Source organism: Schistocerca cancellata, chromosome 6 (assembly GCF_023864275.1).
Source record: "Schistocerca cancellata isolate TAMUIC-IGC-003103 chromosome 6, iqSchCanc2.1, whole genome shotgun sequence".
Lineage (NCBI taxonomy): Eukaryota > Metazoa > Arthropoda > Insecta > Orthoptera > Acrididae > Schistocerca > Schistocerca cancellata.
This window is the reverse complement of record NC_064631.1, coordinates 316,016,008-316,041,574: the sequence shown is the minus strand read 5'-3', so window position 1 is coordinate 316,041,574 and position 25,567 is coordinate 316,016,008. Positions and strand designations below refer to the sequence as shown.

At 40.6% G+C, this 25,567-nt stretch overlaps 1 protein-coding gene across 1 annotated transcript in view; it reads left to right on the top strand.

Moving 5' to 3' along the window:
* LOC126190780 (dnaJ homolog subfamily C member 13) overlaps window positions 1-25,567 on the top strand; it is a 362,669-nt gene that overhangs the window by 99,626 nt on the left and 237,476 nt on the right. Inside the window, exons 8-10 of the mRNA XM_049931321.1 lie at window positions 4,689-4,861; window positions 10,103-10,310; window positions 13,751-13,906. Coding sequence (XP_049787278.1) covers window positions 4,689-4,861; window positions 10,103-10,310; window positions 13,751-13,906 — 537 coding nt within the window. The remainder of the gene's footprint in view (window positions 1-4,688; window positions 4,862-10,102; window positions 10,311-13,750; window positions 13,907-25,567) is intronic.

The window sequence follows — 25,567 nt, the reverse complement described above, 5'->3', positions numbered from 1 at the left end:
CTAGTAAACATCCAGAAAGGGTCCCACAAAATAGTGGTGGTGAATGAAACAAGAAGTTACTGTTACCAGTCACTTTTTATTTATATACACCACATGATTTGGAGGTTCAAACATCCATCAGCTGGATTTACATTTGTTAGTATGACATGCATTTTGTGTTATAATTTTGGTAACTTGTGGCACTGTCTCCAGTGGTCACAGGCTCCTTTCTCTATTGTAACACATCACGTGCAAACTTTAATATTGTTTACAAAATATGACAGTTTACATTGCTATGTTATGATAGAGAAAGGAGCCTGTGTCTACAAGAGAAAGTACTACAAGTTACTCAAAATCGTAACACAGCACACATGCCATACTAACAATTGTAAATCCAACTGGTGACGGACGTTTAAACCTTCAAAACACATTGTGGGTGTAAATAAAAAGTGACTGGTAACAGTAAACTTGTTGTTGATTCGATATTAATAACAGTCGCAGTAAAACCTAACCTAAAATGTTTGCATTTAAATCGAGGTGGACTTGCTCCTGTGGCTATAAAGGTTCCGGCGATGAAGGATAACACTGCTGTGGAGTGGTCTGGTGACCTGCACATTTAGAACAAGAGGCAATTAAAAGTTCAATCTCACAATCGACTCTTGGCCAGTAGACATGTCGGCAGGCCAACATCCCCATCTGTAAAGTGCCCTGGTGATCACAATGCAGGAGACAAAAGATGTGGCATGTGAGGGACACCGGACTGTCCACGTGTGGCACAGACAACAAAGTAACACATTAATGAGTCAATCTATTACACAGCACAAAATAATTACAAATGAGATCCAATGCACAAGCTGGAGGCAGTATCGGCCACCCATGCTTAATGTACTGCCAGACATGGTGAAATACAGGATCTGAGCTGACAGCGTGGGTGATGTGGGAGCTGGTAATAGGGAATCATCTGCCTTCCGCTGAGCTTCACAATTGAGGTAGAAACTCAGATCACCCTGGTCAAAGCTGGGTTCAGGACTCGTAGGAAGAAGGGACAGGGCAGGGCATCTGAGTGCTGAGGCATCAGGTGAAAGTGGATCTCATAGGGATAATGACTGAGAAACAGAGCCCAACTTTGAAGTTTGTGTGCCATCTTGTCTAGCAGACATGCCACAGAGCTAAACAGAAAAACTAAAGTTTGTAATCTGTAACCAGGTAAAGCTTGACACCAGAGAGAAAGACGTGAAACTTGTCGTTTGCAGAAAAATGACCACAGAAAAAATGGCCGTGGCCTCTTTTTCGATTTGTAACTACTTTTTCTGTGCGGAGTTGAGTGTCTTTGAGGAAAAGCAGAGAGCTGCTCCGAACCATCTGTATTATGTCGAGACAGTATGACTCCCTTCGGGTACAACAATATAGCGGTAGCCAAAATAAACTAGTGACTCGGCTGGTATGTGGCCGGCACAGGGTGGAATGCATACCGTTTTTCAATTTTCAGAATGCTTGTTCGCAGGCAGGTATCCAAACAAATGATGCAGTTTTCTTAAACAATTGATTGAAAAGGTATGCTACTGTAGATGACGATGACAAGAACTTGTGGCAATATGCGACTTTGCCTAAAATGCCTGGAGCTCCGTCACCTTAATAGAATGTAGGAGGGCTTCAATAGCTGTAATATGGCTGTTTGTAGGCTGTATCCCCCAGGTATTCAATAGAGGGTTTTAAGAAATGACACCCAAACTGCATTTGAGACCCACGTCCCACAAGTTCTGAAACAGAAGTCGAATGTTGCAAATATATTCCTCGGAGTTGGGACCTGTGATAAGTGTCATCCACATAGTTGAGACGAGAAGTGATTTGGTGTCGTAGTTGCTCCAGATAATGTTGGAAAAAGATCTGGAGCACTAGTGATACCAAAACCCAACCAATTGTAATGTTAGAGGCTGTATGGTTATTGACAACAAGAAACTGGTGTCACTGTTCGTCAAGTGGCAGCTGTAATTATGTTCCCAACAGATACTGTCCACCTGGCACTTTTGTCATAATTTCTTCTGGGCAGGGAATGAAGTATCAGCACACACTCTGCTGCAGAGTGAAAATTTCACTTTGGAATGGGGTATGTATTAACCGGACAGTGAATTAACCATCGGCTTGAAAATGTCGCAAAGGCCCTTCGGTTTCTTAATAATCATTTACAGAATAGCCCATTGACTGGATGATATGTGTTTTGTGACATCCAACACTCTCAATCTATCTAGTTCTACTTTTACTGGATTACGAGGTGCTGTCAGTGGCACAGGCCAGCCATGAAAAAATAGATTGTGCAGTGGGTTTTGAGGGTAATGTGCCCTGTGTAACCTGTGGTCTTGCCTAGCTGAGGTGAAAAAAGAATGCAAACTTCCATGCACAGGTCATCAACTTCTTGATGAAATATACGATCTGATGCTAAATGAACCGAATCGGTAACCTTGAATCCAAATGCTGTGAAGGCACCAAGCCAAAAAGATTTTCTGTAGAGGCACTGTCCACCACAAGGAATGTCAGTACTGCACCATCACCTTGTATGTCGTTCCTGCTTTGAACTGTCCCAGAAGAGGAATTTGTTTGCTGGCTGTAGTGGACAAGACAGTGTCAAGTAGGAGACAGCAAGGGCGGGGGTTGGGTAAGTGTTAAGAGTTCAGAAGTGAAGCCTGCGCCCTTATCATTTGCAGTCATAGGGAGACATTGATGAACAGTTTGTTAGAAACAGTTGCAAAATTGTCACACACATGGCTAATAACATTAATGTCTGTAGCTTGAGGGTTCAAAGTCACATCTGGAGCTGATTGAGAATTGGACACCTTTGCTGTGTGTCCTTTCTTTTGACTGCGATGGTAAGGAAACCCTACACTCAGGGCAGGCCAGTCAGTCATGTTGAAAAATCATATTGGACAGGAAGGCGGTGGCTTGTGGAAGTTCATTCTGCTATGATGTAGCGTGTGTGAAGTGTGGTCGGTGGTCATGGCAGCAACACCGTGACTTCTGTCACTGAAGACATGCTGGAATGAGTGCCTACTGTTGTTGAAGTGGATAGTGGCCCTGTCAGCCTAGGAATCAGGTGGTCTGCAGCCCAGGAAACTTCAAATGCTTGTACTATCTTAATAAGTATTTCTTCTAAGGAGGGGTCTTCAAACTGCAATGCTCAATGGCAGACCTCTTTATCACGAGCTGACCTAATAATAGCATTTTTGAACTCTTGTGTTCACCTAAGATTCCTTAGAGTTGAACAATAACGAAGTGACACTTGTGATTTAAACCTTGCAACTCCGCAGCCCAAGCCTGATAAGGTTGATGTGGTTTTTTCTTATACTAATAAAACTCTACTCTTGCAGAAATCACACACATATGTTTGCAATAATATGTAGTCAGCAAATGATGCATTTCATTGAATGACCGAGATGAAGGGGGGATGATTTGGGGAGAGATCCAAGACAGAAAGAGAACTTAAAGTGAATTGATGTATGTTACTTCGAAAGGTTGGGAAATGTTGCCATTGGCATTTCATATATGATTCACAGTCTTTTGACAGCACCATTGCAGGCAGTGAAAGATGGCAGACAGGCTGTCAAATTTTGAGGCCCATGAACAGGTCTGTCAACACTGTAGAACATGGCCTTGTGTTCCTGCTGCTGCATTTCCTACCACCTCGTGCATCCCAGCTGCTGCTGCTGCTGCTGCTTCCATAGTAAACTATGAACAACTAGCTCCAAAGATGCAGCTGTCAACATTGCAACTTCGTTGAAAAACACGCATGAATTAACAAACAATATTCGTTGTCACATATGTAGTAACACTTACAAATAAGAGTGCATAGAATAATTGAGTCACTTTAATGAGAACACAGATCATAAGTTCTATATGTAGTCCATGGAGAGAGATAGTAGATGGAGATAGTAGAGAGAGATGGAGATAGTAGAGAGACAGCCCTCTGCTCCAGGATTCTAAAAGGTAGGTCATTAGCCAGTTTGGTGAGATGGTGCTGTCTGTGAACTGCATGTGCCAACCTCGCTGTGATGCTGCCATTGCTGTTTGATTGTGTCGGCACCAGCACGGGTGAGTTCAGCTGTAACAAGATGAGCCGGCACCTCGTGTCTTGACATGTTCATGGCCAATTTGGTGCTGGTGCAGTAGTGTGGTAATGTAGGGCTTCCACAGCACCCAATGATTTCACATACATTATACAAGTATCTTATTGTATTTTTATTGGGCATGTTGTCTACAAAAGCAGTTCACGCATGAGACAAGCCCCAGAATGAGGCCCTTTTCTAACTCTGTAAGATGATGAAAACCCTGCCCCATGTGCAGCACCTCCATGTCTCTCACTGTGATCGTTCAATATCTGTTACTGTCCATGCTCCTTATACACCCCCTTTTGTGTGTGTGTTTCTCCTACATGCTTGAAAAAGGAATTTCATTCCGAAAGCTAGCAAAGCTCTGTACCTTTTTTTTTTTATGTAGTCTTGACAACGCAGCACTTCTGCCTTTCAGTGTGTTACCTCCTTTATTCCTAAATAATTTGTAATTCTTAACTAGAACTTCCCGTGCATTGTAGCACTTAAGAATCATAAAAGAGTCACATTTGTGCAGAATTAGTTTCCTACATTTTATACTGTCCATTGTAATAAAAAATATTTTAAGTTTAGTTAACCATTTAAAATTTTTGTGTATGTGCTCCTCAGGGACTGTTCGCAGAAAACAAGGAGAAGCTTATTACTGGAGCCCTACAATCTCTTGTACAGAAAGAAGGGGACCAAGCAACAATAACACCTCAAGAACTGGAAGGCCAGTTCCAGGCATTAAGACGGCTAGTTGCATCCAAAGTTGGCTTTGCTGCTTTTACATCTATGCCTGGGTAATCTGATGAGACTTTAACATGTTAAAAATTAAATGCAACTAACCACGTGTGAAGCATTTAGTGCTATAATGTGATCAGAAGTAGAAGACTTACCTGTCACATTTTGGTAGATGAAATTTTGAAAAATCTATGAAAAATTGAGAAAAACGGTGAATGCAAGTCACAGGTGTAGAATCCTTTGCAGACATAGTACAGGTGCTATGCAGTGTAATAGAAATCATGTGATATTGTGGTGCTATTGGTATTGGAAATATTTTTCCAGTTATTTGGTGGGGGGGGGGGGGGGGGTTTGGATGGGGGAAGATAAAACTTTGATTAGGCTTCATATCGAATAATAACCTTTAAAACATTGAGAAAAAAGAGCATTTTAGTTCTCCTTCCCTGCCTAATGTACATGGCCAAAGATTCTAACATTTGTATATCTTTAGTTTTCAAGGTTTGGTTTCATCCTCATCTACATCCATACTCTGCAAGCCACTATACGGAGTGTGGCAAGTCACTACATGGACTGAGTGAATAATGGCTGTTTACATGCCTCCATATGAGCCCCAACATCTCTTATCTGGTCTTTGTGATCCTTATGCAAATGTACTTTGGTGGCAGCAGAATCTTTCTGCAGTTGGATTCAAATGCTGGCTCTCTAAATTTTCTCAGTAGTGTTCCTCATAAAGAATGTCTCCTTCCCTCCAAGGATTCCCATTTGAGTTCCAGAACCACTTGAATTGCTTTGAGTCTTCCTTCAATTTGACTTGGTGTGGGTCCCAAACACTCAAGCAGCACTCGAGTGGTTCCCACTAGTGTCCCACATGCAGTCTCCTTTACAGATGAACCACACTTTCTTACAATTCTCCCAATAAACTGAAGTTGACCATTGGTATTCCCTACTACAATCCTTACATGCTCGTTCCAGTTCATATCACTTTGCAATGTTCCACCTACTTATTTACAATGTAGGAAATGATAGATTGCTTCTTGTGGTAAGGATGGTATGTCAAGTTGCAGACAGCTACAGTTAAGGCACTTAAACATAAGTTTTCAACTACAGCATTTGTCAGAAAAAGAGAAATACTCACCATTCACTCACTCAAGCAAGCACACCTAAGAGCTGCTGGAATTGGTGGTCATGTGTGTTTGCTTCCTTTCTTTCTGATGAAGGGTATGGCCAAAAGCTTGGTGTAAGTGTTTTTTAACTGTGTCTGCCTGCAACTTAATGTGTCACCTTTGCAGTAAGTAGCAATCTATCTTTTTCTATTTTGTTAATATTCCTGCCTGGAGTTTCCATTGTTTGACACCTACATACTTACTCAATGCGGCTGTGTTTCTTGCATACTAGGGTTTTTCATGGCCATTATTCAGTTGTTACCCAGTGATGGCCTAGTAAGCTAAAAACAGTTTTTTCACAAACTAATATTAGTGGCGTAAACATAGTTTGTTTGCTATTTCACTCTTTTAACAAGGGTAAAGAAACAACTTTAAACTCACTCGTCAGTTACACATGAAATGATATCTTTGATGCACAGTAAATGTATTGAGGTAGGTGATGTTTAATTATTGTCTGTACTGCACAGGACATCAGAGGATAATTTTGCCAACAACAGAATTGCACAGAACAGGTGCAGCAATTGTATTTAACATCTTTTAATTTGATGTCTGGTTGGTGAAAATTGTCAACAGTGCTTTTCATCTGTGTGACATGGAATCATTATGAATATTGATGGGACCATGAGGGAAACTACTCTACTACTCAAGGAGAGTAGCCTCAATCCTTGGAGTAGTCCTGGGAGGCCCTGACTTACATTCAGTATGATCTCTAAGCTAATTCTTTTCATGATTTTGTTCGTAGCTGTAGTCAGCAGCTGCAGAATATTTCGTCAAAGATAGTGTCAGTCGTCAGCTGCACATGAAAACCATAATTTGGTTTACGTAACCAGTTTCAACAGCTCAAACTGTCATCTTCAGAAGTGAAGTAGGCTAAATTATTAGTGAGCCACTGTCAAAAATAAGAATCAGACTCTGTAGCAAAGGACACAACTATCTGATTCTTGCTTTTGATGTTGACTCACTAATAATTTAGCCTTCTTCACTTCTGAAGATGATAGTTGAAACTGTTGAAACCAGTTAAGTGAACCAAATTATGGTTTTCGTGTTCTGCAGTTGACGACTGACTCTTTATCTTTGGTGAGTCCTATTTATTACTATTACAGTCTGGGTGGCATACTGACTATGATATTTCAGTGACATCATACTTAGTAGCAAGTTTTCCATCATCTCAGATGTGTTGGGATGAGCATTTTCCAAGGAAAGAAAAGATTCAGAAGTGGCACTGGCATCGCCAATGTAGAGCAATATGTGTTCTTGAGCATTATCATGTTATTGTGTGAATGAGATTGACTGTGGACCTGTGTAAATTGAGCCAGTCTGCGTGGAACTTTTTGTGTCCTGGTGCTGTTAAGAGTCACTGCAGTTTACTTGCATTCTGTTGCTCATGTAAGTAATATGTGAGTATGGTATGGGAAGTTCTTGCAGAAAGTAAATAACTTTGGCATGAAGATAAAACTTGCTGAATAGTAGAAGCATTGACACATCAGCAGGCACACAGTGAAGAAGGAACGCTTCACTAGGTTTCAGATTATCCTTTTTCAAGTAGATGTACAAGGTTCCTTTTTTTTTATTAACTTTTTAATAAGACCTGTCAAAAACCTAATTTTTTGTGTGCCTGTCAATGACTCAGAGCTTCTATTAAGTAGTATGTGAGCAAGAGCAATGTAGTAAGTCTTCATTACTGCAATCACAAGAGTTTTTAAGGGTTTGTTGGACATCTGAATATGTTCTGTTAAGTTTCATACATACTTTCATATTATGCGCAAGTTTTAAATTATTGCAGCTTCTTGTTAATGATATCATACTGATCAATTACCATTACTTCATTTCTTTTGAAGGTGAGTGCACAGTCCTAAAATTAGACTTCACAAATCACTTTTGCTGAGATATAACATTGCCTTTCCTCATGTGAAAGTGAACAGCAGAAGTGTGTGCATATGTCCCTTGGAATACCTTGACCAGAGTGAATTCAAACCAGTGTCACTCTCTTCTCAACATTAAGGGTTTAACCCATGTACTGGAAGTGCAGCCAGAGCAATAAGAACACAGTCTTGTTTTATGGTATAATAAGATATTTTCAAAAAGACCGTCCTTCACTTATAATACCTTTATTGCTCACTGTACTAGATTTTAAGCACTGTCTCACCACAAAGTAGTCCTCTCCACTAGCAGTACACTGTTCCCAAAATTGAGAAACCTCCTGGAATGCACTTTCTGGGATGGCTCACAGGTTTCTCATTACATTATTCATTGTCTCCTTTATAGCTTGGAAATCATATTGTTTCGTTGTGGTGATAAGTTAGGGAAACAGAAAAAATCTGCTGGAGCTAGGTTTGGAAAATAGGGTGGATAGGACACAATGGGGCTCTGATGTTTTTCCTGATAGCTGTAGACAAGGAGCAACATGTGAGCTGGTGCATTGTCATGTTGCAACATCCTAGTCTGGTTTTTAAAAATTCAGCCCTCTTCCTGCACACAGCATCCATCAGACATGATAAAATTCTGTGGCACACTTCAATATTCACCATCTGACCAGGTGATACAAATTCTTGATGGACAGTGTCTTTGCAGTCAAAAAACACAACCAGCATCATCGTGACTCTTGCATGCTATTTTTGGACGGGGAGATCTTTTCTCCATCTGTTGTAATGTTTGCATCTTTGTTTCAACATCATAGCCATAAACCTACATCTTGTTTCCTGTTATGACATTCTTAAGGAGGGTTTCATTGCTGTTTGCAATGACAAGCAGTTCCTGCATGATTCAACAAGGGTGTGTTTGATACCCAGTCAACAAATGGGCAGGAATTTTGCTCTGATGCAGTGCATATCACAAGTTTGTACCCTAAATTTGATGGCAGATTCCATGCTGATGCTCACTTTGTCAGTAGCTTCTCGAACAGCTAAATGACAGTTTCCTCAGATCATAGCCTGAACTTTCTTGACATGGTCATCATCTGTTGATGTGGAAGGTCTTTCAGGCCATGGATCCTCTTTACTGACTTTCTGCCATGTTCAAATTGCTTAAACCACTCACTGCACTGCGTGCAACTCATACAACCCTCCCTGTATTCTTGACCAAGCAAGTGAAACGTCTGTATAAAAGTTTCTCCAAGTTTGTAGTAAAATTATACTCACCCATGTTACTCTTAAAGTTTTTTATCATCACTTTCTCACTAATCTTACAAACAGCTTGGTTATGTGCTCACTTTTAGTGACTGTAGCTGTGCAACTAACAGTCAGTGCAATGAGGCTAATGGCAGTTTTTGCCTAAACCTGCCGCTAGATGCACTCAGTAGCTGCAACATGTTCCCTCTGCCATTTGAGATGCTATTTCAGAAGTTTGGTCTATGTTTATTTTCACTCTGCTTGCAGATTTTTGTGTGTAACACGTGCTTAGAGCATATTATTCACCTGCTCACTTAAAAACATAGTACATTTGACTGAATAAATTCATCTCCTGAGCCGTGCAAAAACTGAACTGCTAAAATGTCTTGCACTGGCAATTTTTACTGCTTCCTTTCATGAATTGCATGCCATTTTCCTTTAATACTAATTTCTACCTACCTGACACTAAGATCTATACCTCGAAGATTTCAAAATCACCTACAAACATCTGCAGGCTACTTGTAATTTTACAGTTACTATCTTTTCATTTGGAATGGTCCCTCATCCATGGCTTTGGCATCCATAGAAAATGTACTTATTTCGGCACTGACTCACCAAGGCATCTGGCTACACCTATACCTTCACTTGTCATTAATACCCTTAAAATTTTTAATGAAATGACACATTACTGTACTCTCATTGAATTTGTACCTCTGTCAGCATTTTATTGTGTCTTTCTGTTGTTTTCTGGTAAGCAGCATTGTTCATTATTTGAAAATATTTTATTTGGGGCAATACCGGAGCCACCTTCCCATGATACACAACCGTCTGTTCCACTTGTACAATTAAACAGTTCACCAACACAAAAGAAACAAGAAAAGATAATAACTAAGTGTCTTGTAAGTACTATAGTGTCCACAGGGCACATTTGTAGCAATTTTGGTTTGAAGTATACATATTTATTGTATTATTTAAAAATTTAAAAGTATATAAAATGTTAAAATTTTCTCCTGATGATACTTTTCTTTAGGTTCCGAGAAAGTGTTGGCCTAAAAGTTGTGAAAGCACTTAAAAGGGAAGATGAGGGAGTAACTCATGCTGCTATTGACATGATTTGTGCATTGATGCATCCAATGCATGACGATTATGATTTGCGGCAAGAACAACTTAATAAGTCTTCATTACTGTCATCACAAAAGTTTTTAGAAAGTTTGTTGGACATGTGGATCTGTCATGTGGTACGTTTCATATGTACTTTGATGTTATGCACATGTTTTAGACTACTGTTTAACTATGTTGCTGTTGTGTATAAGTTTTATCAACTTCATTCCACATTACATATTGTAAAAAAATTAATTATAATGAGAAGAACATTGTATTACAAAGGATTTAAGGGAACCTCTTACAGCTGCATGATCTGTTGTGGCATCATTTGCTATGTGAAATTATTTCACAGAATATATGTATTGTTTACAGGGAACTTTCTCCATTTTATGTATCTAGGCTGTTTCTTGAAAAGACTTCTAATAAGTCACATGTACACTTAATATGTAGAGGTAGAGCTTGTATGCAGCAGTCTTCCCTATAGTACACCATTCCTATATGCAAATGAAGGAGCCAATAGCTGGATCACTGCTATTTGTTCATCGTGATGTGAGATTATGCAAAGAACAGTAGTTCAGATGTGTTATGAAAGGTTTATTGAAATTGTCAGCATTATGTAAGACAGGATTCAATGTTAGTAATTACAAAAGTATTATGTGTTGTTCAGTAATTCATCAAATGTTGAAGGATGAGGGTATTTCTGCACGCTAAATGCCTCCGTGTTCTTTCTAACTTACTTACTGATCTCTCATTCCTGCTCCTGGCTGGAGAGTAGGAATAAGAAAGAGCAGTCATCATGCATAAATTTGTCCACCAGATAGAATCATTATTCTTCAATTATTAGTTTTGATTGTATCTTCTATTCTCCATTTATGTTGTCTCATGTTAGTTGCAAAATATTTTTGGATTTTATGGCTGAATATGAATGTTTTTAGCTGTGTGGAGTGAGGTGTTTTGAATATGGATATTATGTATTACTTCAGAAACCCTTAAATTATGGACAAATCTGTTGTATTATCATCCAGCTAAGCCATGTAGCTCTTCTGATGGATGACTACTTCTCTGCTGTACCCATAACTGTGCTGAAAATCTGGAAGTGTTTATTGAATTTTCAGTGTGTTACTTAATGAATAGAAAGCACTTATTCTCATTTGTTGCTATATCGATGTACTAGTTGTAGTACTTAAACACATCATGCAATGTTTGTAAACGATAAGCGTTTTGATATTATATGTGATCACTATAACTTTAATGACAGTTCTCTTCAGTCAGTTCAGCTTCCTCTCTTGTTCCCATGACATGGTACCAATTGTCTTGTTACTGAAGCCCAAATTCTCTTTTGGTACTGACAATATCCCTGACTATATCTTGAAGAAATAGGCTCCCTTCATAGCCAGGCCACTTGTCAACATCTGTAACTGGTCTCTATCAGAAGGGGTGTTCCCAGAGAAATTGACGATAGCAAAAGTAAAACCCCTGTTCAAGAAAGGGATAAAAACGGAAGTATCAAACTACAGGCCAATCTCACTATCATCTGGTTTTTCCAAAATAATTGAAAAAAATCTATTATAAAAGACTATTCAATTTCATAGGAAAAAAAAAATTATTTCTCAAATACTCCGATAATCAAATACTCCGATAATCAAATACTCCGATAATCTAAATCTACTGAGACAACTGTCTCTGCATTCCTAAATGAAGCCTTAAATGCAATAGACAATAAAGAACATATCTCAGCCATATTTCTAGATCTCTCTAAAGCATTCGATGTCATTAATCACAACATCTTGCTTCAGAAACTTGAATCTGTAGGTATTAGTGGCCCGGCCTATGAATGGATAAAATCATATCTCCAAAACAGAGAACAAATAGTTGAGCTTACTATCCAAGAAGTGAACAAGATAAAGTCCTACTGCTCAAAAAAGCAGGGCATCAAGTATGGTGTACCACAAGGCACCATTCTAGGACCAGTTCTGTTTCTACTCTTTGTAAATGACTTGGAACCGACTAGCCCATGTCATAATTACATAAAATTTATGGATGACACAAATGTGATGATAAAAGGAAGGACCAAAGAAGAATTACTACATGAGATTAAAAATTGTACCTCCCACATTACAGACTGGTTTTCTGTTAACAACTTAGTAATAAACACAGAAAAAACAGTTACAATGCATATACACACAGTGCAAAATAAATGTCCACTAGCACCAGACATAGAGTTGTTTACTAGAACCCTCGAAAATGTAAGCTCTACAAAATTTCTTGGGATATGGATCCAAGAAGATCTAAGATGGGTCAAACATACAAAATACATTACAAATGAATTAAATACAATTTGCTATACAATCAAAATTATTTCTGATTGCACATCGAAAGAGACACTAAAAGATGTATACTTCGCCCAGGCAGAATCCTTACTGCGATATGGCGTAATCTTTTGGGGAAACGCATCTGCTAACAAAAGTTGTTTTATATGCCAAAAGAGAATTGTAAGGGCAATAGAAAATGCTGCATTAAGAAGCTCATACAGGCCCTTATTCAAGAAACTACATATCCTTCCACTGCCATGTCTGTACATTTTACAAGTAATCGTGTTTGTAAGGAAAATCTTAGAAAATAGCAGCAATCTTGTGTCAACCAACCAGAGTATCCACTATATAACATGAGGAGAAAGCAGGACATACATGTTCAACATGCACAGAAAACACTAAAACAGAATGGACCACTGCAGACAGGAAACAGACTGTACAATAAGCTACCTAAAAACATTAAAACAATAAGACACTTTAAAATTTAAAACTGCTGTCCATATATATTTATTGCAAAAATGTTATTATAGTATAGATGAATATCTCGAAACATAAAAATTTATTGCCAAGGTTAAATATAATGTATGGAAGCTGAACCTTCAGTTGTGATAATAATAAGCCTAAATCAATGTAAATATTTTTGTATGATTTAAAAACATGTACTGTAAATCACAATGACTTGTCCAATATCATATTGTATACCTTGTACAACAAATGATCAAAACGACCAATAAAAATGTAATGTAATTATTCTGTAGCGTGTGGCACATATCTGAGCCAGGTGAGACTATGTGAAATAAACCTTCAAATCAGCAGGTGCCACAAAACGTGATAAAGCAGCTATCTTCATCCCACCTTGAAGAAGTGCTGCATCTGTCCATACCAGATTTCATGCACATACAGGGGAAAATGTCCAAACTGTATAAAAGTCTAAACTCACAGTTCAGACTGAGTAGTAGTTTCGTGGAGGCGATCATCATTCGTCAGTACTATAGACATTGTGCTACACATCCCTGTACCAAAGTGATATGTTACACCACAGGAGATAGCCATCTTTTTTCTACAATTATCCAGTCCATTAAGACTCAGATAGCAGTGATTAATGTCCTGTGGTTTTTCTGATCTTATTCGTTTGGTAGCTACCATCAAGCATACTGTGAGGCCAATTTTTTTCACAGACGTCCAGTACCTCATGCTGCTGATGTTCAGATGCATGCATACTGGCTATTCGCTAACACAAGACCCTTATTTTCTTTTTTCAGACTCGAGGTACAGGAGCACTTGTTGTTTCTGCAATGCTTGATTATCTGACTTTTGCTCTCTGTGTACCATACAGTGAAACTACAGATGGAAAGCATTTTGACAATTTGTTGGATATGGTGGCTGAGAGGGGAAGATCACTCTTTAAGCTTTTTCAGGTATGAGGTAATCTGCTTTCTAATATAATAATTTGTTGTCTCTCTGTTAATTTTACACATTTTGACACTGTTACGATATTCGGATCCAGTTTTACCGTACTGAGTGTGGAAGATTTGAACTTCAATGTTTAGCAAGTATTGGAAATATTAGGTGCCTGAATTAATTCTCACTGTGTGTTGGACGTGGACAGAAGACATATTTATTTTAATAGCATGGTATAAGATAATATACTGAAAGTGGTGTCCCTTATCAGCTAGCAACCTTTTCCCACTTTAAGGGTAAAAAATGGATTTCGTGATAAAAAAATTCAGTGTATTTTGAAGTGATCCACTCATGGGGACAGTTTTTAAGACAATTAAAAGATGTGCAGTGTTATTGAGAAAAGTTATGCTGCATGCACTGAAAAAAATGCTAAACTTGGAGGATAGATGTCTGCTGAATATGATGGGTGGAGTAAGACTTCCTGTTGAAGCTTTACTTACTTAGCGACACCTGGTTTGGCGTTGTCATGAAGCAGAAGGACTTTGTCATGTCTCTGAGCATAATGTGCACATTTGTCTTTAAATGTGTGATTCAAATTGAGTAATTGTGCTTCATAGTATTAAACATTCACAGTCTGATCTAGTTGCAGCGCTGACAAAGATCCATTCGTCATTGATTTTAAAATTGTTGTCATTGAATTGTCAAAATCAATTGCATGTTGTTTTCCACAGAGCATGTTCTCCATACACTTCTGGTAGCAAATGATGAATTCCTGCAGCGGATTTCTTGTGATGAAAGCAGAAGAGCAACACTTTCTGTGAATGTTATGTAGGTACAATGTCTAACATGCTCAAGTCACTAAATAGATATGTTCTTGACATGTGGAATAATTGGGTCTACTGCCAGATGTTTGTGTCGCTCTGGCACAAATATTTTGGCCACGTAACTTGTTGCCTTCTTCAGGTGCTACCTGAGACTGCTGTATTGAAGGATCTTGTCCAGTATTTATGCCCAGAGGGCGCTGGGTGCTCTCTGTGCCGTCCGCGCCTGCCTGGCGCTGCCTGTAATGTGTTGCCTCTTCCCTGGTGCTCCCTCGGACGTCCGTGCCTGACTTAGTCGCCATCTGTGGCAGCTGTCTGAGGCCCGTCCTGTGTCGGCCGTTCCGTTCGCGGTCCGCGCCCGCCTGGTGCTGCTCCTGAGGTTTTGGCCCTTCCCTGGTGCTCCCACGGACGTCCGCACCCGGTTCGTCCACCATCTGTGGTCGTTGCAGCTGTCTAGGACTGGACCCGCGTTTGGCGTTCCATTCGTGGTCTGCACCCGCTTGGCGCTGCTCCTGAGGTGTTGGCACTTCCCTGGGCTCCCACGGACATCCGCACCTGCCTCATCCATCATCTGCAGTTGTGGCAGGTGTTTTAGGCCCGTCTTGTGTCAGGTGTTCCGCTCACGGTCTGCGCCTGCCTGGTGCTGCTTGTAAGGTGTTGTCTCTTCCCTGGTGCTCCCTCGGACGTCCGCGCCCGGCTTGGTCTCCATCTGTGGCAGCTCTCTGAGGCCTGTTGTTTGTCGGGCGTTCCGTTCGTGGTCCACACCTGCCTGGTGCTGCTCCTGAGGTGTTACTACTTCTTGAGGAGTTTCTTGGTTCCTTTTGTTTGGCCCTGATAAGCTCCAGAGCTGGACTCCACACCAAGTTGAGCTGTTAACCGCTGTCTCGGTTTATTAGGTTGTCTGTGATCTTGATCTCGGCCTCCTTTATGACACTGTCCCAAAATCTTGGAGTCTGTGTCACAATTTTGGTGTTGGTGTAGTCCATTGAGTGACCGAGCTCCAGACAGTGCTCTGCTATGGCAGATTTGGTTGCCTGTCCGAGTCTGCTGTGCCTCAGGTGTTCTTTGCACCTGATGTCCACCATCCTGGTTCTCTGGCCAATGTATGATTTTCCACACTGGCACGGGGTGTTGTAAATGCCTGGCTTACATAGCCCCAGGTCATCATTCACACTCCCTAGCATTGTCCCAATTATGGAGGGTGGACAGAAGATACTCTTTATATCATATTTTGAGAGAATTCTGCTGATCTTTGCACAAATAGGTCCAGCATATGGCAGGTAAGCCACCTTCTTCACGTCCTCTGGCTCCTCTTCTGTACCCTGTGGTTGGCTGGTAGCACAAACTACCCTTTGGATGTCTGTGGAGGAGTATCCATTTCTGCTGAACACCAGCTGTAGATGTTCTATCTCTGTGGCCAGACTCTCCATATCAGACAGAGCCCGAGCCCTGTGAACTAATGTTTTCAAGACTCCATTATTCTGTGCTGGGTAGTGGCAGCTACTGGCTTGAAGGTATAAGTCAGTGTGGGTGGGCTTACGATACACACTGTGGCCCAGAGTGCCATCTGCCTTCCTCTTGACCAAGACATCCAAGAATGCGAAATGTCCATCCTTCTCTAGCTCCATAGTAAATTTTATACTTGGGTGGTGTGAATTTAGATGTTCCAAAAAGTCGTCTAGCTTCTCCCTGCCATGGGGCCAAATGACAAAAATGTCAACAACATACCTAAAAAAGCACTTGGGTTGGTAAGTGGCTGATGCATGTGCCTCCTCTTCGTATCTTTCCATAAAAAAGTTGGCTACCACTGGTGATAAAGGGCCGCCCATTGCCACTCCTTCCGTTTGCTCACTCCCGTCAAAAGTCACACACATCCAAAAGCCTTATGTTTCTACTGATAAATGGGTCTCATCTCACTGTCTGCTATGCTGCAATAGTAAGACTAATGCCTCTCTTCATCAACAGGGATAATTAGTTTTAAGTTCCCAATAAGTATACTGTTTGACTTTTGCAGAAAATTGTAATAACTCAAGTAGGAAGCTAAATCAGTGTAGTATAATTAGCAGAAAATAATGGGAACTGTAGGTTGGAATATCAGTAATATAAGGAAAAGGATAGATTGCTACTACCATAAATATGACATGTTGAGTTGCAGACAGGCACACTGTAAAAACTGTTACACATTTAGCTTTTGGCCAAAGCCTTCTTCAGAAAACAAAACATACAAACCAACCCCCCCCCCCCCCCCCCCCACACACACACACACCCCTCACGCACACAGCTAGCAGCTCAGAAACGAATGCAACTGTCATGATGGATAAAAGCAACAGTCTGAAGAAGGCATAGAAGGGGAAGGGATAGCAATGTACAGGTGAGATGAGAGTAAAGTGCTGTATGGCAGGGTGTGCCGGCACTAGATAAAGGTGTGACAAGACTGCCAGGTACAGCATTGGGAGGCTGTGGGTCAGGGAGGAGTGTAGGGGAGGGGGGAGGGGATGGGGAGTGCAAAGGGAGAGGAGCATGGAAGGGGAAAGATGGACAGGTGTATTGGCAGAGAGCAGCACCCTATGAGAGGATGTGAATGGGACAAAGTGATAGGACAGAGGGGCTGAAAACTGTTGTGTGAAGGGTGTAGATACTGTAGGTTGAGGCTGGGACAATTTTGGGAGTAGATGATATGTTATGAGAATAGGTCCCATCTGCGCAATTCAGAAAAGAAGTGGTGGAGGGGAGGATCCAGATGGCCCAGGTTGTGAAGCAGTTATTGAAAACGAGCATGTTGTGTTCAGTTGCATGTTGTGCCAGTTGGTGGTCTACTTTGCACTTGGCCACTGTTTGATGGTAGTCATTCATCCTGGTGAACAGCGTGCTTAGTTGTCATACCAATATAAAAAGCTGTGCAATGATTGCAGCAGAGCTGGAACGTGACATGGCATCTTTCACATGTGGCCTGGGCTCTGATTTAGTAGTAGAAGCCTGTGACAGCACTGAATAGGAAGTGCTGGGTGGGTGGATTGTGCAGGTCTTGCATCTAGGTCTACCACAGGAATATGACGCTTATGGCAAGGGGTTGGGATTGGGAGTGTCATAGGGCTGGACTAGGATGTTGAGGAGGTTGGTTGGACAGAGGTCCCCGCATCCTAATAGTGTGCCACCGTCTGCAATCGCATCTGCCTACCTTTCCTCTTCCCTGCTCCTCTCCTTTTCCAATTCCGGTCACCCCCCTCGTGCTCCACAGTCTCCCAACATTGCGCCTGGCAGTCTTGTCGTGCTTCCATCTCTTCCCTGCACACTTCGTCAGACAGCATTCTTTTCTGTTTTGATGTTATTTACTGTCAATTTTGATGTTATATTCTGACAATTTTGGCGCTTGTTTGTCATTTTGGTGATAATTTCTGTAGTTTTGGAGTACTGTATGTTTCTGTTTTTGTCTTATTTCATTGTTTGTTAGTGTTATTTTGAAAATAAGAATGTAACTATCAGATACAATTCATTTACATTATTGAAAAATTACTATTTATTTTAAACCCTTAAATCTAATCAGTTAAAGAAAAAAAAAAAGGATGTTGCAGCAATACAAATGAAAATGATTGTATGGGATTGTTGGTTGGAAGATCACATCTCTTATTATTTGGCGACTGATTCAAGTCTTTCCATTTGATGCCACTTTGGTGACTTGGTACATCTTTGTGATAAAGATGAGGTAAAACCAAACCCATATTCCCAAATTGAAGAAAATCTCTAATCCAACAAAGAATTGAACCTAGGACCCCTACGTCTAAACACTCTTGAAAGATTTTCAAAAGAAAACATTGAAGTTGCGATATAGTTATCTTTTAGGACTCTGTGCCACAAATCTGTTACTACTTCACTATAATATGAAAACAGCTGCCTGGAGCTTAAATTTGAACCTGGAAGACAAACTGCATTCAGCACAACACCAAACATTTGACAGTGTCCATGCATCCTGCCTGTATAAAAAAGTTGCTTTTCCATTAAGTTATGAAAGTTTGTATCATTTCAGAATATCTTATGTGAGTGAGAACTGTTGTTCTAGGTACACACAATAGACCAGCACCATGTCAGCATTAATAGTACATTATTAACCCATCATCAAAACAAGTACCTACAGCTGTGAACACAGACTTAATACAAGTTCTGTGGCCTGAGGAGTCGTCAGCCTAATTTGAAGATGCAACCTGGTGCTTTTTATTGTTTCCTTCACCTCCACCTGAAGTATTTGTACCTTCATATTTCTCATAAGTTTACTCAATTAATCATCAGAAATTCATTTTCCCTTAATAATGAAACAGTCTTCACTTTTAACTTAAAATAAAGGTAATGTTTAACCAAGCAGTGTCAATTTCCAGACATTTTTGCACAGTAAATTATACAAAAAATGACATGGTTTGGAGGAATCATCTTTAGTGTGGTTCATCTCTTAAACTGCAAGACGATAATGCTTGCTGTCATTGTTGTTGTCTTCAGTCTGAAGACTGGCTTGATGCAACTCGCCATGCCACTCTATCCTGTGCAAGTATCTTTATCTCCAAAGAACTACTGCAACTTACATCCTTCTGAGTCTGCTTACTGTATTCATTTCTTGGTCTCCATCTACAACTTTTACCCTTCCTCCCCCATCTCCCACCCCCCCCCCCCCCCTCTCCTCCCTCCACATATACAGACGTACACTTCCCTTCAATACTAAATTAATGATCTCTTGGTGTCTTGGAATGAGTCCTATCAAACAATCACTTCTTCCAGTCCGGTTGTGCTGCTGGATTCATTAACCTGTGTGGAGCTTGTGGAATTAACGTGGAACGAGTGAGAGAAGAGAAGGGTGAGAGCTGGGAGAGGGAGGATACCAGAGTAAGAGGATAGGAATGCAGTACCAGGAAAAACTAAAAACTTGGCTTGATGCTGTCAGAGGTAGTTGAGTGTTCCTCCACATTCAAGAAAGAGGGGCTAAGATGGAGGAGGAGGAGGAGGAGGAGGAGGAGGAGGAGGAAGAGAGGTCACTGAGGAAAATGTCAGTGAGGGTTCATAGATGTAACTAAATGAGAGTTGATGGATTAATGTGAAGTAGGGGGAGGTGAGAGGGTGATGATTGAAACAGATATAGGGCAGGGATTGGTGGAGATAGAGGACACTAGATCCACAGAACTGAAAGGCATGTTAGAAGCAGAAGAGCAGAGGAACAGTTCCTGTCTCTGTAATTTAGAGAAGCAGGTGTTGATGGAGAGATTCAGATTTCTTGTACCATAAAGCAGATGATTTAAGTCAGTTTGTGCTTTGCTTTTAAATGACCAAACTTGCCATCGGTATGATAGGGCTGTAATAGGGTGCTCTGATAAAATATGAAAAGTAGGATTTGCATATAGGTATTCCTTGGGGATGTGGGTGACATTCTAGTAGATTGGAAGCAGGATTAATGTAAGGCTGAACCAAAGTATTTCATGATTTTGTATGTAGTGGAACACCAGTTAGGGTGGGAGTGGGCTAAGTTATGACATTCACTATTCCAGTGCAAAAAGAAAGCTAGCCAAAGCTCATGGCAACTCCGTAATAACAACAACTTAAAACTACATCAAAACTAATGAAAAAGATCCATAAATAATCTTTGAAGTAAATGGGAAAACAGTTAAGATTCTGCAGGAATAAAAATGGCCTTAACACACCAACTGTGAGATAGAGATATTCTCTCTCTCTCTCTCTCTCTCTCTCTCTCTCTCTCTCTCTGTGTGTGTGTGTGTGTGTGTGTGTGTGTGTGTGTGTGTGTGTGTGTGTGTGTGGGGGGGGGGGGGGGGGACCCTGGTGAAGTGCCTGCCAGGAAACAGCAGCCAATCAATGACCAGCATCTGCGAGTTTTTCTGGAAAGCGAAAGTGTTCTGGTGTGTCCAGTAACGTGGATTTGTCCATCTAAGTTGCTGCTATGTTATTCTGTGGTTATTCTGCTCCACTGCATGTATTATCATGTGCTGTACTGTGCTAGAGTTCCCATGAACAGGTGGACAAACTATCAGCTAGATGACATTTATTGAGAACTGGAATGCAGTGGTCTCTCTGTGAGAAGGTTGTATCCTGAACATTTCCAAACAAAAGACTACCAGTGGTTAACACGTTTAGGGGCTGTGGACCATTGCTTGAGAGAAATGGGCATGTTTGCATCTAACTAGGATGATACAGGATAATGAACAGTAAGGATTCTGGAATATGATGAAGCAGTATTCCTGCATTTTGAAACAGCACTAGGGCATCAGCGCATAAACTCGATGTCACTCATTTGCTTGTCTGAAATGTTGCAAAGGGAAATGATTTACATCCTTGCCATAAAAGGTCAAAACATTGAAAGTAGAAAATTATCAAAGGTAAGCAAATAGTCATGCCTGGATGTTTAGGCAGTAAAAGCTTCTCGACAATATGTATTTTCCGTACTTCACGCTGTTTATGGGCGAGGCTGTTCTTGCTAGGGAAGCAGTATTTAACTTCTACAACCATCACCAGTGGATGCAGGAAAATAGCCATAATATTCAAGAACATTATCACCAGGGAAGATTTTCAGTGAATGTCTGGACAGGAATTGTTGGTGCCAACATCCTACCTCTGCCAGATAAACTGACAATATCATTTACAGTTTTTACAGTTAGAATGTCCAGATTGTTGGAAGACATTCTCTCCACATTTTCCAACAGATGTTTTTCAAACAGGATGGGGTTCCACTGCATTCCACTTCAGCAGTCAGATGGCATTTGAGTAACACGTTAGAACACAAGTGGGTTGGGTACGATGGTATGTACGAGTAGCCTCCCAGATTGTAACACCACTGGGCTTTCATGAGTGGGGTTTCACAAAAGACATCATATATTGGGCATCTCAAATAGCTAATTGGAAAGAAGTTTTGAGGACGTGACAGTCACTTGAAACATCCGAGGAATTTTCGAAAGGGTGCGCCAAAAATTTCCTTGACAGTGTCAACTTTGTAGTGATACTGGGTACAGTAATTTTGAAAATTTGTGGGGGGAAAAGGTTTTTTGGGAAAAAGAATTTAAAATTATATTTTGTTTCCTTTTTACCCTTGTCTTAGTTCACATTTACTGAACCACTGTACTTGTCAGAATAAAAGTTCTTTCGTCCTCATATTATTATTATTATTATTATCATCATCATAGTTTTCTGACTCCAGTTTCCTAGGTGTGGTGAACAAGTGCTTGCCATCTCATTCTGTCTTCATAGATCTTCTGTTCCAGGATGGCTTCCCGTTTGTGTCCTTTCTCCTCCACATCTGCTCTTCCAGTCTTTATCCAGCATTTTCTTGGTCTTCCCCGTGGTCTTCTTCCTACGAGGCTCAGGTTGAAATACCTTTTGGCAAGTCTTTGGCTGTTCATTCTCATTATGTGCCCACACCTTTGAAGCCTGTGTTTCTTTATGACACTCATAACAGGAACCTCAAAATCGGCTACTTTTCTGTTCACCTCATTCCTGTTTTTGCCCTTTCTAGTTGTTTGATTCATAGTTCTAATGAATCTGTCTTCTGTTTCCTGAATTCTGCTGAAGTCTTTGTTTAGTAGGGTACATATTTCTAAACCATGTGTTAGGATTGGTATAAAGTAGGTGTGGTACTAGTAGCTTTTGCTTTTCGTGGGACTTTATCATCCCAGAGAAGATTTCTCTCTGTGTGAGCAAAAATTGAAACAGTTGACCAGGGCCAGTTCGAGGTCATTTTTCCAAACAAACGCTTTTTTCTGCCTTTTCCCTCATACAGTTTGATCCATTTCAATATTCACTACTAATTGTGATGCACATTACATACAAATCTTGCACTTGGGCACCCATAATGTTCTCCTCAGCTTGGCGCCCCAAGCAGTCGATACTAATTGTGATACGTTCAGTACAGAAATACTGCAGTGTGGCACTTGTGCCTTACAGTCCAGCTTGTGACCTTAGGATTTTATTATTAACAACATTGCACCTTACAGCAACACATGTAAACCCTCTCACTGCTGTGCTGTTTCTGCAGAACAACTGACCACCTTACCAAATTAATGGCACTATGCTATTTTTACCACAGTTGATTTTAGTCCATCTTCTCAAATGAAATCATTATCTTAAACTAATTTAATATGTAACTGTGCCCTTTAGCATAGTGGGTATTAGCTGGGGCAATTTAGTTCAAATGCAAACTCTCTCATTTTCTCATCACTGACTGGCTGTTGTTTATGGCCGTAGTTCCACACAAATGGATTTCGATCCTATGGTTGTTTCACAAATTGTATTCAATGTTTCCTACAGTACTGTTGCATAATTATTAGAATGTTTTTCTCCATCCTGTACTTAGTGTAAGGTTTGTGTAGGAAGTTTCATGTAGAAGCAATGCTTGTCATTAATATGGGTTAACGTCGCTGTGAGTTTAGGAGCAGCAGTCCTTATTCAAAACAGATATTCAGTTTGGTGTTGATAAGTAGTCACAAATTATTGCACATCACAGGTATTGTTTCACCTTTATAGATTTGAGAACAGATCAGTGAAAATATTTAGGTACTCAGGAAATTTGGAGTGAAGTCTGACTTCACAGGTGTGACATACACTGTCATTGTATGCGGAATCCCAAAAGCTAAATGTAAGACTGAATGTATGAGAAACTTCATTGTTTGATTATTTACGGAAATGGTGAAAGAAAAACATTTTTTGGTACACATAATTTTATTGCTTTGTATATCTTTGCTTGCTTTTGAACCAGTTCTTGAGACATTTTGACCACTTTGATGTAAGGTACCTCAAAAACAGCTGCTTCAGGTATAGAAAATTGCTGATCACAAATTTATTGTTTGAAAGAAGAGAATCACAAAGAACTCGTTAGGCAATGGGTGAATATGAGAAATAGGAGATTATTTTGATGTTTTTCTTCTTTGATGTTGTTCTTCTTTGAGTAATCAATTATCTTAGTGAGCATTACCATTATGAATGATGCGATATTTTTTTGGTTCCTCCAGTGACTTGTGGCAAAGAAAGTATTATATACCTTCCAAAATTTACTGTTCTTTGATACTGTAAAATAGTTTTCATGGCATATCCAATGCAACCAAACATACAAATGGTAATTTTATTTGCGAAATGAAGCTGTTGGCTCCTGCAGAAGTGATGTGACCTTCTTTACCAGATTAGATTATAAAAGTCAGTGTCTAGGTTATGTCAGTGCTATGTACCTATGTGTCACTGCTATAATCTTTACATCTGTTGCTGGCTGCAAAACTGGAAATGGTTATAAATAAAAAAAGTAGCATGTGATTAAGACAATGACTTTTATACTCTAATCTGAACATTTTATTGGATGTGTAGTTTTTGGTTTGTATTGAGAGACGACTTAATCTGACTTTGGCCTGTATGGGGGCATAGGATATCTAGCAGAACTCGCCATCCTCTGTCTTCAGACATTTTCCTAAAATCTGTCCAGGTCTTGCCAACTCTCCTCACATCCCTGCCAACCATCATCATCCATGTGCCACTAGCCCTGCCTCTCTTCCTTGTTCCCTGGGGATTCTGTTCTTGTGCATTCTTTTTAATTGCTCTGCCTGACTCTGTCAGTGTGTGCCCCAACCATCTCCACTTTCTCTCAGCTTCCTGCTCTTCTGTAGGTATCTGGAGCTCTTCATTACTTACTTTTTTCTGGCCACCATATATTCATGATTCACCAGGGACAAAAACTTTGATGATGTAACTTACCAAATGAAAGTGCTGGCATGTTGATAGACACACAAACATACACACAAAATTTAAGCTTTCGCAACCAACGGTTGCTTCTTCAGGAAAGAGGGTAAGAGAGGGAAAGATGAAAGGATGTGGGTTTTAAGGGAGAGGGCAAGGAGTCATTCCAATCACGGGAGCGGAAAGACTTACCTTAGGGCGAAAAAAGGACAGGTATATACTTGCGTGTGCGCGCGCGCGCACACACACACACACACACACACACACACACACACACACACACACACACACACACAAGCAGACATCTGTAATACATATATAGAGGGAAACATTCCATACTCTCCAAACCTTCCAGGAATTTCTGACTTCCAGCTTTGCCTCTCAATCCTTCTTAAAAAACCTTAATCCTACTCCCAACATCACCACTGCTGAAGCCCAGGCTATCTGTGATCTGAAGGCTGACCTATCCATTGTCATTCTTCCAGTGGACAAGGGTTCCTCGACCGTGGTACTTGATCGTCGGGAGTATGTGGCTGAGGGACTGCGTCAGCTTTCAGACAACATTACATACAAAGTTTGTCAAGGTAATCCCATTCCTGATGTCCAGGCAGAGCTTCAAGGAATCCTCAGAACCTTGGGCCCCCTACAAAACCTTTCACCTGACTCCATCAACCTCCTGACCCCACCGACACCCCGCACCCCTACCTTCTACCTTCTTCCTAAAATTCACAAACCCAATCATCCCGACCACCCCATTGTAGCTGGTTACCAAGCCCCCACAGAACGTATCTCTGCCTACGTAGATCAACACCTTCAATCCATTACATGCAGTCTCCCATCCTTCATCAAAGACACCAACCACTTTCTGGAATGCCCGGAATCCTTACTCAGTCTGTTACCCCTGGATACCATCATTGTAACCATTGATGCCACTTCCTTATACACAAATATTCCGCACGTCCAGGGCCTCGCTGCGATGGAGCACTTCCTTTCACGCCGATCACCTGCCACACTACTTAAAACCTCTTTCCTCATTACCTTAGCCAGCTTCATCCTGACCCACAACTTCTTCACTTTTGTAGACATACCAACAATTAAAGGGAACAGCCATGGGTACCAGGATGGCCCCCTTGTACGCCAACCTATTCATGGGTC